Source organism: Petromyzon marinus (genome assembly GCF_048934315.1).
Source record: "Petromyzon marinus isolate PM22_M1 ecotype Great Lakes invasive population chromosome 73 unlocalized genomic scaffold, UKy_Petmar_22M1.pri1.0 chr73_unloc.5, whole genome shotgun sequence".
Lineage (NCBI taxonomy): Eukaryota > Metazoa > Chordata > Hyperoartia > Petromyzontiformes > Petromyzontidae > Petromyzon > Petromyzon marinus.
The window spans coordinates 95,715-115,241 of NW_027422611.1; the positions used below are offsets into that span (position 1 = coordinate 95,715).

The following is a 19,527-nucleotide window of genomic DNA, read 5'->3' on the forward strand; positions in this document are numbered from 1 at the left end:
GATACACAGTTACACACAGATACACACACACACAGATACACAGTTACACACACAGATACACAGTTACACACACACAGTTACACACACACACTCAGTTACACACACACACACACACAGATATACAGTTACACACACACAGTTACACACACACACACACACAGATATACACAGTTACACACACAGTTACACACACAGTTACACACACACAGTTACACACACACACACAGATATACACAGTTACACACACAGTTACACACACAGTTACACACACACACAGATATACAGTTACACACACAGTTACACACACACAGTTACACACACACAGATATACACAGTTACACACACACAGTTACACACACAGAGATACACAGTTACACACACACACAGATATACACAGTTACACACACACACAGATATACACAGTTACACACACACACAGATATACACAGTTACATACACACAGTTACACACACACACATATACAGTTACACACACACAGTTACACACACACTCAGTTACACACACACAGATATACACAGTTACACACACAGTTACACACACAGAGATACACAGTTACACACACACAGAGATACACAGTTACACACACACAGTCACACACACACAGTTACACACACACACACAGATACACAGTTACAAACACACACAGTTCATCACACACACACACACAGTTACACACAACCGCCATTCGCCACTACATGGCGGTGACGTCACCACGATGCTTGTGCCAGGACATGTGCACCTGAGTTACACACACACACACAGTTACACACACATTTACACACAGAGATACACACACAAAGATCAAAGATCCCCCGTATAGCCTTAACAGGCTGTAGGGGCAAGTGCTGTTAGCGAGCACCTATGAAGGCCGGAACGGTACACGAGGGGGTGGGTGGCCAGCACCACGCCCGACCGCCTTTGTCTCCCTAGTGGCAATGTTTACACACCGCACCAGGTACTCATTTGAGGCTGAGTCGACCTAGGGGAGGCCCGGGACCGATTCAGATAATCGTCACTGGTGGTGTTGGCCGTGAGCGGGAATCGAACCCGGGTCGCCAGGTTCATAGTGCAGCGCGCTAACCGCTACACTATCACTCCCCCACACACACCTACACACACACATACACAGTTACACACAAAGTTCACCACACACACACAGTTACAAACACACCCACACAGTTCCACACACAACAACAACCGCCATTCGCCACTAAGTGGCGGTGACGTCACCACGACGCTTGTGCCAGGCTATGTGCACCCTGAGGCCACGTGAAGTGTCGAACGCCCGCTGGCAGGAGGTCACGGGGCAGACCCAGGTGCCACGGGTCGACTGACTGAGATGACTGGCTGATGCACCACCTGTGCCCCCTACTGTGCCAACCTGCTGTGCTTTAGCCACCCGGCGCTCCGCTCGTTGTTGTGAGCGTCGCTCCTCCGCCCTCCGTTGTTGTTGGAGGGCGACTGCCTCCAACTGCCCAGTAGCATCCTTCACGAGCCTCCTCCACAGAGGCCGATCTTGACACCGCTGGTACCAGTCATCGGCAAGTCCACTCAGCTCCACGTCCTCCTGTACCACGTCACTCCATCTCTTCTCTAGCCCGTGCCGCGCCCGTTTAGCCCCCTCGATCCGGCCGAACAAAAGCTGTTTCGGCATGCGGTGGCTGGGCATACGGGCTACATGACCCAGCCATCGCAGCCTTGCCTGCCGGAGGAGCTCACCGATGGGACCTTGCCCAGATATTTCAAGGATGTAAGCTCCTCACACAATCCAGCCTGGGTAAACCCAGGATGGATCGTAGGCAGGCTAGCCTAAATGTTTCTAACCGGCGAAGATGTTCCATTAAGGGGGTCCACGTTTCACAAGCGTAGAGAAGGGAGGGAATGACCGTGGCCGAGAAGACCTGAAGCTTAGTGCGGAGCGACAGACCAGGTAGCTTCCACACAGCGTTACGCAACCGATGAAAAGATATTGCCGCTCGACTGATTCGGAGTGAGACCTCTGCTGTTAAACTGGAGCCGGTAATAAGCACACTGCCCAGGTATGGGAAACTCTCCACTCTCTCCACAACTGCCCCATCACCGATTGGGAGTTGTGGGGGTGGAGTGTCCAATGGTACAAAATACCCAGGCAGGTGCTTAGTTTTGGTGGGGCTGATGGTAAGGCCCCATCTCTTAGTGGCACGCTCCAGTCTCAGCAGCAGCGTCTCCAACTCCTCCTCTGAATGAGCATCTATTACCAAATCATCAGCATACATAACGTGGTTGAGCAATAGGGAGCCATCCCTTGACCGCACCCGGGCATCGATCAGCCTCCCATTATATCTGTACCAAATGGAGATTCCCCCGGTACAGCTATTGAAGGCTTCACGAACTATGTGGTCAAAATAGATGCTAAATAATGTGGGAGCCAGAGGACATCCCTGTCGCACCCCAAGGTGTACAGGGAATGGCTCTGACTCCCGGCCACGTAGTTTTACCCGGGCCCGCTCACCATCATGAAGGTCCTTAATGATCGTGAGCAGAGGGTCAGGGACTCCAAAAGCACGAAGAACAACCAAGAGCTCAGGCCTACTGATGGTATTCATAGGCCTTGACCAGGTCAATAAAGCAGAGATGTAGGTCTTGTTGGAATTCCCTACACCTCTGCTGTAGCAGACGGACAGAAAATATGGCATCTGTGCAGGACCGCCCTTTCCTGAAACCGCATTGGGGCTCCGCAAGCCTCTCCTCAGCGTGCCTGGCAAGGCGATGTTGAATAATCCTTGCCAGGACCTTTCCCGGCACACTGAGGAGTGAGATGCCCCTGTAGTTGTTACAGTCTGTGCTGTCCCCCTTCTTAAAGAGGGGGACCACCAGGGCATCCTTCCAATCCTGCGGAACCCGTCCAGTGGTCCAGACTGTTGTTATGATGTCATATAGGGCAGTATGTGCACAAACGCCACCCTCCCTCAGCATTTCGCTTGGGAGATCATCTCTGCCCAGTGCCTTTCCTGGTCTCAGACTCCGGATCGCCTTCAGTACTTCCTCAACAGAGGGCAGATCAGCTCCACGGTAGGTCCTGGTGTCAAGGACATGGGCTCGCATCCGCTGGTCCGTCACTATGTAGTCCAGCAGATGTTCTTGCTTGGACCCGGCATGCATCCATGATGTTGTGTGGATGCGCCGATGCCGGAACAGCGTGTTGGTAATTACAAGCCCATGGGCTGCACAAAAATCTAGCAGCCTCCTACCGTTGTTATTGAGCTGATCTGGCCCATGCCAATCCAATCACTCCAGACACACACACACAGAGACACACACAGAGACAAACACAGACACACACACAGAGACAAACACACACAGACACACGCACACAGACACACACAAAGACACACAGAGACAAACACACAGAGCCACACACAGAGACACACACAGACACACACACAGACACACACAGAGACACACACACACACAGACACACCCACACAAAGACACACAGAGACAAACACAGACACACCAACAGAGACACACACACAGAGACACACACAGAGACACACGCACAAAGACACACACAGAGAGCACACAAAGACACACACACGCAGACAGAGACACCCTCTATGGGGTGAGCAAGTGGGGAGACACGGCTAGAGAGACAAGGGAAGAGAGTGGGCGAGTGGCTGGGTGAGTGAGTGGGTGAGCGAGTGGGCGAGCGGGTGGGTTGGTGAGCGGGTGGGTGAGTTGGTGAGCGGGTGGGTTGGTGAGCGAGTGGGTTGGTGAGCGGGTGGGTTGGTGAGTGGGTGGGTGGGTTGGTGAGTGGGTGGGTGGGTGAGTGGGTGGGTGGGTTGGTGAGTGGGTGGGTGGGTGAGTGGGTGGGTTGGTGAGTGGGTGGGTGGGTTGGTGAGCGGGTGGGTGGGTTGGTGAGCGGGTGGGTGGGTGAGTGGGTGGGTTGGTGAGTGGGTGGGTGGGTTGGTGAGTGGGTGGGTTGGTGAGCGGGTGGGTTGGTGAGCGAGTGGGTTGGTGAGTGGGTGGGTGGGTTGGTGAGTGGGTGGGTGGGTTGGTGAGTGGGTGGGTGGGTTGGTGAGCGGGTGGGTGGGTTGGTGAGCGGGTTGGTGAGTGGGTGGGTGGGTTGGTGAGCGGGTGGGTGGGTTGGTGAGTGGGTGGGTTGGTGAGCGGGTGGGTTGGTGAGTGGGTGGGTTGGTGAGTGGGTGGGTGGGTTGGTGAGTGGGTGGGTTGGTGAGTGGGTGGGTTGGTGAGTGGGTGAGTGAGTGGGTTGGTGAGTGGGTGGGTGGGTTGGTGAGTGGGTTGGTGAGCAGGTGGGTGAGTGAGTGGGTGGGTTGGTGAGCGGGTGGGTGGGTTGGTGAGTGGGTGGGTGGGTGAGTGGGTGGGTGGGTTGGTGAGTGGGTGGGTGGGTGAGTGGGTGGGTTGGTGAGTGGGTGGGTGGGTTGGTGAGCGGGTGGGTGGGTTGGTGAGCGGGTGGGTGGGTGAGTGGGTGGGTTGGTGAGTGGGTGGGTTGGTGAGTGGGTGGGTTGGTGAGTGGGTGGGTGGGTTGGTGAGTGGGTGGGTTGGTGAGCGGGTGGGTTGGTGAGCGGGTGGGTTGGTGAGTGGGTGGGTGGGTTGGTGAGTGGGTGGGTGGGTTGGTGAGTGGGTGGGTGGGTTGGTGAGCGGGTGGGTGGGTTGGTGAGCGGGTTGGTGAGTGGGTGGGTGGGTTGGTGAGCGGGTGGGTGGGTTGGTGAGTGGGTGGGTTGGTGAGTGGGTGGGTTGGTGAGTGGGTGGGTTGGTGAGTGGGTGGGTGGGTTGGTGAGTGGGTGGGTTGGTGAGTGGGTGGGTTGGTGAGTGGGTGAGTGAGTGGGTTGGTGAGTGGGTGGGTGGGTTGGTGAGTGGGTGGGTGGGTTGGTGAGCGGGTGGGTGAGTGAGTGGGTGGGTTGGTGAGCGGGTGGGTGGGTTGGTGAGTGGGTGGGTGGGTTGGTGAGCGGGTGGGTGAGTTGGTGAGTGAGCGGGTGGGTTGGTGAGTGGGTGGGTTGGTGAGTGGGTGGGTGGGTTGGTGAGCGGGTGGGTGGGTTGGTGAGCGGGTGGGTGGGTGAGAGGGTGGGTGGGTTGGTGAGTGGGTGGGTGGTTTGGTGAGCGGGTGGGTGGGTTGGTGAGTGGGTGGGTGGGTTGGTGAGTGGGTGGGTTGGTGAGTGGGTGGGTTGGTGAGTGGGTGGGTTGGTGAGCGAGTGGGTTGGTGAGTGGGTGGGTGGGTTGGTGAGTGGGTGGGTTGGTGAGCGGGTGGGTTGGTGAGTGGGTGGGTGGGTTGGTGAGTGGGTGGGTGGGTTGGTGAGTGGGTGGGTGAGTGGGTGGGTGGGTTGGTGAGCGGGTGGGTGGGTTGGTGAGCGGGTGGGTGAGTGGGTGGGTTGGTGAGTGGGTGGGTGGGTTGGTGAGTGGGTGGGTGGGTTGGTGAGCGGGTGGGTGAGTGAGTGGGTGGGTGGGTTGGTGAGCGGGTGGGTGGGTTGGTGAGTGGGTGGGTTGGTGAGCGGGTGGGTGCGTTGGTGAGCGGGTGGGTGGGTGAGAGGGTGGGTGGGTTGGTGAGTGGGTGGGTGGGTTGGTGAGTGGGTGGGTGGGTTGGTGAGTGGGTGGGTTGGTGAGTGGGTGGGTTGGTGAGCGAGTGGGTTGGTGAGTGGGTGGGTGGGTTGGTGAGTGGGTGGGTTGGTGAGCGGGTGGGTTGGTGAGTGGGTGGGTGGGTTGGTGAGTGGGTGGGTGGGTTGGTGAGTGGGTGGGTGGGTTGGTGAGTGGGTGGGTGAGTGGGTGGGTGGGTTGGTGAGCGGGTGGGTGGGTTGGTGAGCGATTGGGTGGGTTGGTGAGTGGGTGGGTGGGTTGGTGAGTGGGTGGGTTGGTGAGCGGGTGGGTTGGTGAGTGGGTGGGTGGGTTGGTGAGCGAGTGGGTGGGTTGGTGAGCGAGTGGGTGGGTTGGTGAGTGGGTGGGTGGGTTGGTGAGTGGGTGGGTTGGTGAGCGGGTGGGTTGGTGAGTGGGTGGGTGGGTTGGTGAGTGGGTGGGTGGGTTGGTGAGTGGGTGGGTGAGTGGGTGGGTGGGTTGGTGAGCGGGTGGGTGGGTTGGTGAGCGGGTGGGTGAGTGGGTGGGTGGGTTGGTGAGCGGGTGGGTGGGTTGGTGAGCGGGTGGGTGAGTGGGTGGGTGGGTTGGTGAGTGGGTGGGTTGGTGAGCGGGTGGGTTGGTGAGTGGGTTGGTGAGTGGGTGGGTGGGTTGGTGAGTGGGTGGGTGGGTTGGTGAGTGGGCGGGTGGGTTGGTGAGCGGGTGGGTGGGTTGGTGAGCGGGTGGGTGAGTGGGTGGGTGGGTTGGTGAGTGGGTGGGTGGGTTGGTGAGCGGGTGGGTGGGTTGGTGAGAGGGTGGGTGGGTGAGTGGGTGGGTTGGTGAGTGGGTGGGTTGGTGAGTGGGTGGGTTGGTGAGTGGGTGGGTTGGTGAGCGGGTGGGTGGGTTGGTGAGCGGGTGGGTGGGTTGGTGAGAGGGTGGGTGGGTTGGTGAGTGGGTGGGTTGGTGAGCGGGTGGGTGGGTGAGTGGGTGGGTGGGTTGGTGAGAGGGTGGGTGGGTTGGTGAGTGGGTGGGTTGGTGAGCGGGTGGGTGGGTTGGTGAGCGGGTGGGTGGGTTGGTGAGCGAGTGGGTTGGTTGGTGAGCGGGTGGGTGGGTTGGTGAGCGGGTGGGTTGGTGAGCGGGTGGGTGGGTTGGTGAGTGGGTGGGTTGGGTTGGTGAGTGGGTGGGTTGGGTGAGTATTTCAGTGGGCGAGTGAGCGAGTGGGTTCGTGAGCTGGTGGGTGAGTGCGTGGGTGAGAGGGTGGTTGAGTGACTGGGTGAGTGAGTGGGTGACCGAGTTGGTGAGTGAGAGAGAACAAGAGGGTGAAGCGAGTGAGCGGTTAGGGTGAGCTAGTGGGTGACCGAGCGAGTGGGTGAGCGAGCGAGTGGGTGAGCGAGCGAGCGGTTGAGCGAGCGGGTGAGCAAACTGGCGAGCGAAAGGGTGAGCGGGTGGGTGAGCAGCTGAGTGAATCAGCGAGCGGGTGAGTGAGCGAGTGGGTGGGTGAGCTGGTGGGTGAGTGCGTGGGTGAGAGAGTGGTTGAGTGACTGGGTGAGTGAGTGGGTGACCGAGTGGGTGAGTGAGAGAGAACAAGAGGGTGAACGAGTGAGCGGTTAGGGTGAGCTAGTGGGTGACCGAGCGAGTGGGTGAGCGAGCGAGCGGATGAGCGAGCGGGTGAGCAGCTGAGTGAATCAGCGAGCGGGCGAGTGAGCGAGTGGGTTCGTGAGCTGGTGGGTGAGTGCGTGGGTGAGAGAGTGGTTGAGTGACTGGGTGAGTGAGTGGGTGACCGAGTGGGTGAGTGAGCGAGTGGGTTCGTGAGCTGGTGGGTGAGTGACTGGGTGAGAGGGTGGTTGAGTGACTGGGTGAGTGAGTGGGTGACCGAGTGGGTGAGTGAGCGAGCGGGTGAGTGAGCTGGTGGGTGAGTGCGTGGGTGAGAGGGTGGTTGAGTGACTGGGTGAGTGAGTGGGTGACCGAGTGGGCGAGTGAGCGAGTGGGTTCGTGAGCTGGTGGGTGAGAGGGTGGTTGAGTGACTGGGTGAGTGAGTGGGTGACCGAGTTGGTGAGTGAGAGAGAACAAGAGGGTGAGCGAGTGAGCTAGTGGGTGACCGAGCGAGTGGGTGAGCGAGCGAGTGGGTTCGTGAGCTGGTGGGTGAGTGCGTGGGTGAGAGGGTGGTTGAGTGACTGGGTGAGTGAGTGGGTGACCGAGTTGGTGAGTGAGAGGGTGAAGCGAGTGAGCGGTTAGGGTGAGCTAGTGGGTGACCGAGCGAGTGGGTGAGCGAGCGAGTGGGTGAGCGAGCGAGCGGTTGAGCGAGCGGGTGAGCAAACTGGCGAGCGAAAGGGTGAGCGGGTGGGTGAGCAGCTGAGTGAATCAGCGAGCGGGCGAGCGGACGAGCGAGCGAGTGAGCTGTCTCACCTTGAGGGCCGCGTCCCTGTCCTCAAAGTGAATGAAAGCGTAGTCCTTGACTTTCTTCACTCGCTCCAGGCTCCCGAACGCGCCAAACAGAGTCTGAAGAGTCTCCTCGCTGACGCTCGCCGCGAGGTTCCTCAGGAACAGCACCTTCACCTGCACAGTCAGTCCGTCGGTCGCAGTCGGTCACTCTCAGGCAGACAGGCACGGGGTGACACACGGAGAGAGAGAGACACACGGGGAGAGAGAGAGACACGGGGAGAGAGACATGAGGAGAGAGACACGAAGAGAGAGAGAGAGAGACACGGGGAGAGAGAAAGAGACACGGGGAGAGAGAAAGAGACACGGGGAGAGACACGGGGGGAAAGAGAGACACGGGTGAGAGAGAGAGACACGGGGAGAGAGAGAGAGACACGGAGGGAGAGACACGGGTGAGAGAGAGAGACACGGAGGGAGAGAGAGACACGGAGAGAGAGACACGGGGAGAGAGAGACACGGGAGAGAGAGACACGGGGAGAAAGACACAGGAGAGAGACGCGGTGGAGAGACACGAGAGACAGAGAGACACGGGGGAGAGGGACACGGGGAGGGAGATAGAGACACGGGGAGAGAGACACGGGGAGAGAGAGACACAGGGAGAGAGACACGGGGGGGAGAGACACGGGGAGGGAGATAGAGACACGGGGAGCGGGACACGGGGAGAGAGACACGGGGAGAGAGAGACACAGGGAGAGAGACACGGGGGAGAGAGACACGGGGGAGAGAGACACGGGGAGGGAGATAGAGACACGGGGAGAGAGACACGGGGAGAGAGATACGGGGAGTCTCTCTGTGGCCTCAGGCTAAAGATTTCCTCCATCACAGAGACTCAGTCGAAAGATGGTGAAAGAGTTACTCATCACTGGCCACAAGGGAGACACGGGGAGAGAGACACGGGTAGAGAGACATGAGGAGAGAGACACAGGGAGACAGGGTGACACGGGGAGAGAGACACAGGGATAGACACGGGGAGAGAGACACAGGGAGAGAGACACAGGGAGACACGGGGAGAGAGACACAGGGATACACAGGGAGAGAGACACAGGGAGACACGGGGAGAGAGACAGGAGAGACACAGGGAGAGAGACACAGGGAGAGACAGGGAGAGAGACACAAGCCGAAAAACACAGGGAGACATGGGGAGAGAGACACGGGGAGAGAGACACAGGGAGAGAGACACAGGGAGAGAGATACAGGGAGAGAGACACACAGGGAGACACGGGGAGAGAGACTCAGGGAGACAGGGTGACACGGGGAGAGAGACACAGGGAGAGAGACACAGGGAGAGAGACACAGGCAGAGAGACACAGGGTGGGGGGACATACAGCGCTTTGCCTGTGGCCTCAGGCTAAAGATTTCCTCCATCACAGAGACTCAGCGAGAAGAGTTCATCATCACTGGCCACTCAAGAGACCCGGCCATCATGAACCCACAGTACTAGACTAGTAGACAGTGTAGTAACACACTCTACACTACTACTACACACAGCTACACTATACAGTACACAACTACGCTACTATAACCGCACACTATACACTACCCCACTATTCTACACTACTCTACAGTATACTGTACACGAGACCACTACTCAAAACACTACGCCACTATACGCTACACCACTATACGCTACACCACCATACACTACACCACTATACACTACACCACCATACACACTACACCACTATACACTACACACTACACCATCATACGCTACACCACTATACGCTACACTACACACTACACCACTATACGCTACACCACTATACACACTACACAACACCACTATACACTACACCACTATACAGTACACCACTATACACTACACTACACACTACACCACTATAAGCTACACCACTATACACACTACACAACACCACTATACACTACACCACTATACACTACACCACTATACGCTGCACCACCATACACACTACACCACTATACGCTACACCACCATACACTACACCACTAAACACAATACGCTACACCACCATACACACTACACTACACCACTATACACTACACCATACACTACACCACTATACACTACACCACTATACACTACACCACCACACGCTACACCACCATACACTACACCACCATACACTACACTACACCACTATACACTATACCACCATACACTACACCACTATACACTACACCACCATACGCTACACCACCATACGCTACACCACCATACACTACACCACTATACACTACACCACTATACACTACACCACTATACACTACACCACTATACACTAAACCACTATACACTATACCACTATACACTACACCACCATACACTAAACCACTATACACTAAACCACTATACACTAAACCACTATACACTACACCACTATACACTACACCACTATACACTACACCACTATACACTACACCACCATACGCTACACCATACACTACACCACTATACAATACACCACCACACGCTACACCACCATACACTACACTACACCACTATACACTACACCACCACACGCTACACCACCATACACTACACCACCATACACTACACTACACCACTATACACTACACCACTATACACTACACCACTATACACTACACTATACACTACACCACTATACACTACACCACCATACACTACACCACCATACACTACACCACTATACACTACACTATACACTACACCACTATACACTACACCACCATACACTACACCACCATACACTACACCACTATACACTACACCACTATACACTACACCACTATACACTACACCACTATACACTACACCACCATTTACTACACCACCATACACTACACCACCATACACTACACTATACACTACACCACTATACACTACACCACACTATACACTACACCACTATACACTACACTATACACTACACTACACCACTATACACTACACTATACACTACACCACCATACACTACACCACTATACACTACACCACTATACACTACACCACTATACACTACACCACTATACACTACACCACCATTTACTACACCACCATACACTACACCACCATACACTACACCACTATACACTACACCACTATACACTACACCACTATACACTACACCACTATACACTACACCACCATTTACTACACCACCATACACTACACCACCATACACTACACTATACACTACACCACTATACACTACACCACACTATACACTACACCACTATACACTACACTATACACTACACTACACCACTATACACTACACTATACACTACACCACCATACACTACACCACCATACACTACACCACTATACACTAAACCACTATACACTACACCACTATACACTACACCACCACACACTACACTACCACACGCTACACCACACACTACAACTACACTACCACACGCTACACCACACACTACACCACCACCACACCACACACTACACTACCACACACTACACCACCACACCACACCACACTACACCACACCACACCACACACACCACACCACACACCACACCACACCACACACCACCACCACCACACCACCACACACCACACCACACCCCCAGAGCCGCCCGCGGTGAAGCCCCGACCCCCCGACCCCCCGACCCCCGACCCCCGACCTTGGCCATGACGCTGGGGTCCGTGTCCACCGGCTCTGCCCACTCCACCGTCACCACGTTGCCAAATATTTTGGTTTTGCCGCCGAGAAGCTTGCGGCGTGCCTGAGCGGCCGATTTGTGGTCGTCAAACTCCAGGAAACAGAAGCCTCTGTTCTTCTGCTGGTCCTCTGTCTGCTGGTACAGAATCACCTCTGTCACGCCCTCTGTGCGAGCGAGATGGGGCAAGGGGGGGGGAGGGGGGCGGGGGGTGGCGAGACACGCACAAGGGCTGTGGTCAATGCGCGCAGCGGAAATCAGAAGCGCCTGTCTGCTGGTACAGAATCACCTCTGTCGCGCCGCTCTGTGTGAGCGAGATAGGTAAGGGTGGCGAGACACGCACAAGGGCTGTGGTCAATGCGCGCAGCGGAAATCAGAAGCGCCTGTCTGCTGGTACAGAATCACCTCTGTCGCGCCGCTCTGTGTGAGCGAGATGGGGCAAGGGGGGGGGAGGGGGGCAGGGTGGGCGAGACACGCACAAGGGCTGTGGTCAATGCGCTAAGGGGAAATCAGAAGCTCCTGTCTGCTGGTACAGAATCACCTCTGTCACGCCCTCTGTGCGAGCGAGATGGGAAAGGGGGGTGGTGGCGAGACACGCACAAGGGCTGTGGTCAATGCGCGCAGCGGAAATCAGAAGCTTCTGTCTGCTGGTACAGAATCACCTCTGTCACGCCCTCTGTGTGAGCGAGATGGGGCAAGGGGGGGGGGAGGGGGGTGGTGGGCGAGACACGCACAAGGGCTGTGGTCAATGCGCGCAGCGGAAATCAGAAGCTCCTGTCTGCTGGTACAGAATCACCTCTGTCGCGCCGCTCTGTGTGAGCGAGATAGGTAAGGAGGGGGCAGGGTGGCGAGACACGCACAAGGGCTGTGGTCAATGCGCGCAGCGGAAATCAGAAGCTCCTGTCTGCTGGTACAGAATCACCTCTGTCGCGCCCTCTGTGCGAGCGAGATAGGTAAGGGGGGCGAGACACGCACAAGGGCTGTGGTCAATGCGCTGAGGGGAAATCAGAAGCGCCTGTCTGCTGGTACAGAATCACCTCTGTCGCGCCCTCTCTGTGTGAGCGAGATAGGTAAGGGGGGGGAGGGGTGGGCGAGACACGCACAAGGGCTGTGGTCAATGCGCGCAGCGGAAATCAGAAGCTTCTGTCTGCTGGTACAGAATCACCTCTGTCACGCCCCTCTGTGTGAGCGAGATAGGCAAGGCGGGGGAGGGGGGTGGTGGCGAGACACGCACAAGGGCTGTGGTCAATGCGCTAAGGGGAAATCAGAAGCTCCTGTCTGCTGGTACAGAATCACCTCTGTCACGCCGCTCTGTGCGAGCGAGATGGGAAAGGGGGGTGGCGAGACACGCACAAGGGCTGTGGTCAATGCGCTAAGGGGAAATCAGAAGCTCCTGTCTGCTGGTACAGAATCACCTCTGTCACGCCGCTCTGTGCGAGCGAGATAGGCAAGGGTGGCGGCGAGACACGCACAAGGGCTGTGGTCAATGCGCGCAGCGGAAATCAGAAGCTCCTGTCTGCTGGTACAGAATCACCTCTGTCGCGCCGCTCTCTGTGTGAGCGAGATAGGTAAGGGGGGCGAGACACGCACAAGGGCTGTGGTCAATGCGCGCAGCGGAAATCAGAAGCTCCTGTCTGCTGGTACAGAATCACCTCTGTCGCGCCCCTCTGTGTGAGCGAGATAGGCACGGCGGGGGACACGCACAAGGGCTGTGGTCAATGCGCTAAGGGAAATCAGAAGCTCCTGTCTGCTGGTACAGAATCACCTCTGTCAACCCATATGCCTAAGAGACACAAACAAGGGTCGTGGTCAATTCATAGAGAAAACAGACGCCTCTGTTTGTTGATAATGACCCGTGTCACTCATGAGAGAGACACGGGGAGAGAGAGACACGGGGAGAGAGACACGGGGAGAGAGAGACACGGGGAGAGAGACACGGGGAGAGAGAGACACGGGGAGAGAGAGACACGGGGAGAGAGAGACACGGGGAGAGAGAGACACGGGGAGAGAGAGACACGGGGAGAGAGAGACACGGGAAGAGAGAGAGACACGGGGAGACAGAGAGACACGGGGAGACAGAGACACGGGGAGAGAGAGACACGGGAGGAGAGAGAGACACGGGGAGAGAGAGACACGGGGAGAGAGAGACACGGGGAGAGAGAGACACGGGGAGAGAGAGACACGGGGAGAGAGAGACACGGGGAGAGAGAGACACGGGGAGAGAGAGAGACACGGGGAGAGAGAGAGACACGGGGAGAGAGAGAGACACGGGGAGAGAGACACGGGGATAGAGAGACACGGGGAGAGAGAGACACAGGGTGAGAGACACGGGGAGAGAGAGACACGGGGTGAGAGAGAGACACGGTGAGAGAGAGACACGGGGAGAGAGAGACACGGGGAGAGAGAGACACGGGGAGAGAGACACGGGGAGAGAGACATGGGGAGAGAGAGACACGGGGAGAGAGAGACACGGGGAGAGAGAGACACGGTGAGAGAGAGACACGGGGAGAGAGAGACACGGGGAGAGAGAGACACGGGGATAGAGAGACACGGGGAGAGAGAGACACAGGGAGAGAGACACGGGGAGAGAGAGACACGGGGAGAGAGAAAGAGACACGGTGAGAGAGAGACACACGGTGAGAGAGACACGGGGTGAGAGAGACACAGGGTGAGAGACACGGGGAGAGAGAGAGAGAGACACGGGGAGTCTCCCTGTGGCCTCAGGCTAAAGATTTCCTCCATCACAGAGACTCAGTCGAAAGATGGTGAAAGAGTTACTCATCACAGGCCACTCGGAGACACGGGGAGAGAGACACGGGGAGAGACACGGGGAGAGAGAGACACGGGGAGAGAGAGACACGGGGAGAGAGAGACACGGGGAGAGAGAGACACGGGGAGAGAGAGACACGGGGAGAGAGAGACACGGGGAGAGAGACACGGGGAGAGAGACACGGGGAGAGAGACATGGGGAGAGAGACACGGGGAGAGAGAGACACGGTGAGAGACACGGGGAGAGAGAGACACGGGGAGAGAGACACGGGGGGAGAGAGACACGGCAAGAGAGACACGGGGAGAGAGAGACACGGGGAGAGACACGGGGAGAGAGACATGGGGAGAGAGACACGGGGAGAGAGAGACACGGTGAGAGACACGGGGAGAGAGAGACACGGGGAGAGAGACACGGGGGGAGAGAGACACGGGGAGAGAGACACGGGGAGAGAGTGGGTGACTGAGAGAGAGAGAGCGTGCGTGAGTGAGCGAGTGAGAGCGAGTGTGAGTGAGTGTGAGCGAGTGTGAGCGAGTAAGGGTGAGTGAGTGTGAGCGAGTGTGAGCGAGTGTGAGCGAGCGAGTGTGAGTGTGTGAGCGAGAGTGAGCGAGTGTGAGCGAGTGTGTGAGTGAGTGTGAGTGAGTGAGTGTGAGCGAGTGTGTGAGTGAGTGAGTGTGAGCGAGTGTGAGCGAGTGAGCGAGAGTGAGCGAATGTGAGCGAGTGTGAGCGAGTGTGAGCGAGTGTGAGCGAGTGAGTGAGTGAGCGAGTGAGTGAGAGTGTGAGCGAGTGTGAGCGAGTGTGAGCGAGTGAGTGAGTGAGTGAGCGAGTGAGAGTGTGAGCGAGTGTGAGCGAGTGTGAGCGAGTGTTTCTCCGTACCGATGTGTTTGTTGAACTCCTCCGACACCTGTTCGTGGGTCTTGTTTTTGGGGATGGAGCCAATGAAGAGGCGATTGTTGGCGACAGAGAGACAGACTCCAAGCTGCTTGCCTCTACGTATCTCGTGGTCATTAAACTAGAGAGACACAGAGACAGAGAGACACAGAGACACAGTGAGACACAGTGAGACACACAGAGAGACACAGTGAGACACACAGAGACAGTGAGACACAGAGAGACACACAGTGAGACACAGTGAGACACACAGAGACAGTGAGACACAGAGAGACACACAGTGAGACACACAGTGATACACACAGAGAGAGATACACAGAGACAGAGACACACAGTGAGACACAGTGAGACACACAGAGAGACACACAGTGAGACACACAGTGAGACACACAGAGAGACACACACAGAGACACACAGTGAGACACACAGTGAGACACACAGAGAGACACACACAGAGACACACAGTGAGACACACAGAGAGACAGACTCCAAGCTGCTTGCCTCTACGTATCTCGTGGTCGTTAAACTAGAGAGACACAGAGACACAGTGAGAGAGACACAGACACAGAGACACACAGTGAGAGAGACACACAGAGTGAGACACACAGAGACAGTGAGAGAGAGACACAGTGAGAGACACAGTGAGACACAGAGAGGGACACAGTGAGAGAGACACACAGTGAGACAGACTCCAAGTTGCTTGCCTCTACGTATCTCGTGGTCGTTAAACTAGAGAGACACAGAGACACAGTGAGACAGTGAGACACACAGTGAGACACAGTGAGAGACACAGAGAGACACAGAGACACACAGAGAGACACAGAGAGACACAGTGAGACACACAGTGAGACACACAGAGAGACAGACTCCAAGTTGCTTGCCTCTACGTATCTCGTGGTCATTAAACTAGAGAGACAGAGACACAGTGAGAGAGACAGTGAGACACACAGTGAGACACACAGTGAGACAGTGAGAGAGACACAGTGAGACACAGAGACACAGTGAGACACACAGTGAGACACACAGAGACACAAACTCCAAGTTGCTTGCCTCTACGTATCTCGTGGTCGTTAAACTAGAGAGACACAGAGACACAGTGAGACAGAGAGACACAGTGAGACACACAGAGACACAGTGAGACACACAGAGAGACAGACTCCAAGTTGCTTGCCTCTACGTATCTCGTGGTCATTAAACTAGAGAGACAGAGAAACACAGTGAGACACACAGTGAGACAGAGAGACACACAGAGAGACACAGTGAGACACAGTGAGACACACAGTGAGACACACAGAGAGACACACAGAGAGACACAGTGAGAGAGACAGAGAGAGACACACAGTGAGACACACAGAGATACACAGAGACAGAGACACACAGAGAGACACAGTGAGACACAGAGAGACACAGAGAGACAGAGACAGTGAGACACACAGTGAGACACAGTGAGACACAGTGAGACACAGACAGTGAGACACACAGTGAGAGAGACACACAGTGAGAGAGACACACAGTGAGAGAGACACACAGTGAGACACACAGAGACAGTGAGACACAGAGAGACACACAGAGACACACACAGAGACACACAGTGAGACACACAGAGAGACAGACTCCAAGTTGCTTGCCTCTACGTATCTCGTGGTCGTTAAACTAGAGAGACAGAGACACAGTGAGAGAGACACAGACACAGTGAGACACAGTGAGAGAGACACACAGAGTGAGACACACAGAGACAGTGAGAGAGAGACACAGTGAGACACAGAGAGGGACACAGTGAGACAGAGACAGTGAGAGAGAGACACAGTGAGACACACAGAGACACAGTGAGACACACAGAGAGACAGAGAGAGAGAGACACAGTGAGACACACAGTGAGACACACAGAGAGACAGAGAGACACACAGAGACAGAGACACACAGAGAGACACAGAGAGAGAGTGAGACACACAGTGAGACACAGTGAGACACACAGAGAGACACACAGAGAGACAGTGAGACACACAGTGAGACACAGTGAGATACACAGAGAGACACACAGAGAGACAGACTCCAAGTTGCTTGCCTCTACGTATCTCGTGGTCGTTAAACTACAGAGACACAGAGAGACAGACGGTGAGACACACAGTGAGACACACACAGAGACACACAGTGAGACACACAGTGAGAGAGACACAGAGAGACACAGTGAGACACAGTGAGAGAGACACACAGAGTGAGACACACAGAGAGACACACAGTGAGAGAGAAACAGAGAGACACAGAGACACACAGTGAGACAGTGAGACACACACAGAGAGACAGACTCCCAGTTGCTTGCCTCTACCTATCTCGTGGTCGTTAAACTAGAGAGACACAGTGACAGAGAGACACAGTGACACACAGTGAGACAGAGAGACAGTGAGAGAGACACAGTGAGAGAGACACACAGAGACACACAGAGAGACAGACTCCCAGTTGCTTGCCTCTACGTATCTCGTGGTCATTAAACTACAGAGACAGACACAGTGAGACACAGAGACACAGTGAGGGAGACACAGATACACAGTGAGAGAGAGACAGTGACACAGTGAGAGAGAGACACAGTGACACAGTGAGAGAGACAGAGAGACACAGTGAGAGAAACAAAGTGAGAGAGACACAGAGACACAGAGAGAGAGACACAGAGAGAGACAGAGACACAGACAGTGAGAGATAGAGACACAGAGAGACAGAGAGAGAGACCGAGAGACACAGTGAGAGAGAGAGACAGAGAGACACAGTGAGAGACACAGAGACACAGAGAGAGAGAGACAGAGAGACACAGAGGCACAGTGAGAGAGACACAGAGAGAGACAGAGACACAGAGACAGTGAGAGACAGACACAGAGAGACAGAGACACAGAGAGACAGAGACACAGAGAGACACAGTGAGAGAGACAGAGAGACACAGAGACAGTGAGAGACACAGAGAGACACAGTGAGAGAGACACAGAGACACAGTGAGAGAGACAGAGAGACACAGTGAGAGAGACAGAGAGACACAGTGAGAGAGAGACACAGAGAGACACAGAGACAGTGAGAGACACAGAGAGACAGAGAGAGAGAGACACAGAGAGACACAGTGAGAGAGACAGACACAGTGAGAGAGACAGAGACACAGTGAGAGAGACAGAGATACACAGACAGTAAGAGTCTCCCTGTGGCCTCAGGCTAAAGATTTCCTCCATCACAGAGACTCAGTCGAAAGATGGTGAAAGAGTTACTCATCACAGGCCACGGGGAGACACGGAGAGACACGGGGAGAGAGACACGGGGAGACACGGGTAGAGACACGGGGAGAGAGACACGGGGAGAGAGACACGGGGAGAGAGACACGGGGAGAGAGACACGGGGAGAGAGACACGGGGAGAGAGACACGGGGAGAGAGACACGGGGAGACACGGTGAGAGAGACGTCGAGAGACACGGGGAGAGAGACACGGAGAGAGAGAGACACGGGGAGAGACACGGAGAGAGAGCGACACGGGGAGAGAGACACGGGGGGTTGTGTCTGTACCTCTGTGCACATCTCAAATATTCCCACTCCCTCCCCACACTCCAGACCCCCCCTACACCCCCCCCACCACTCTCTCCACCCGCACTGTCTCCACCCACACTGTCTCCACCCACACTGTCTCCACCCACACTGTCTCCACCCACAGTCTCCACCCACACTGTCTCCACCCACACTCTCTCCACCCACACTCTCTCCACCCACACTGTCTCCACCCACACTGTCTCCACCCACACTGTCTCCACCCACACTGTCTCCACCCACAGTCTCCACCCACACTGTCTCCACCCACACTCTCTCCACCCACACTCTCTCCACCCGCACTGTCTCCACCCACACTGTCTCCACCCACACTGTCGCCCACAGTCTCCACCCACACTGTCTCCACCCACACTCTCTCCACCCACACTCTCTCCACCCGCACTGTCTCCACCCACACTGTCTCCACCCACACTCTCTCCACCCACACTCTCTCCACCCACACTCTCTCTCCACCCACACCCTCTCCTGTTTAACGCTCTCCACCCACACTCTCTCCACCCACACTCTCTCCACCCACACTCTCCACCCACTCTCTCCACCCACACTCTCTCTCCACCCACACTCTATCTCCACCCACTCTCTCCACCCACTCCCTCTCTCCACCCACACTCTCTCCACCCACTCTCTCTCTCCACCCACTCTCTCTCCA

General features: G+C 56.0%; 1 protein-coding gene and 2 long non-coding RNA genes across 3 annotated transcripts in view; all 3 read right to left on the bottom strand.

The window, feature by feature from the left end:
* LOC142908148 (uncharacterized) overlaps positions 1–19,527 on the bottom strand; it is a 219,794-nt gene that overhangs the window by 57,897 nt on the left and 142,370 nt on the right. The window lies entirely within an intron of this gene.
* Positions 1–19,527, bottom strand: part of LOC116937458 (heterogeneous nuclear ribonucleoprotein R-like) — a 30,483-nt gene that overhangs the window by 9,400 nt on the left and 1,556 nt on the right. Inside the window, exons 2-4 of the mRNA XM_076058433.1 lie at positions 15,288–15,423; positions 11,609–11,811; positions 7,969–8,118 (exon numbers count right to left, since the gene is read on the bottom strand). Of these exons, the coding sequence (XP_075914548.1) occupies positions 7,969–8,118; positions 11,609–11,811; positions 15,288–15,423 (489 nt within the window). The remainder of the gene's footprint in view (positions 1–7,968; positions 8,119–11,608; positions 11,812–15,287; positions 15,424–19,527) is intronic.
* On the bottom strand, positions 8,791–11,459 carry LOC142908149 (uncharacterized). The gene is made up of 2 exons (XR_012931621.1): positions 11,406–11,459; positions 8,791–11,372 (listed from the first exon to the last, which is right to left on the bottom strand). It is a non-coding gene; the product is annotated as an uncharacterized LOC142908149 (long non-coding RNA).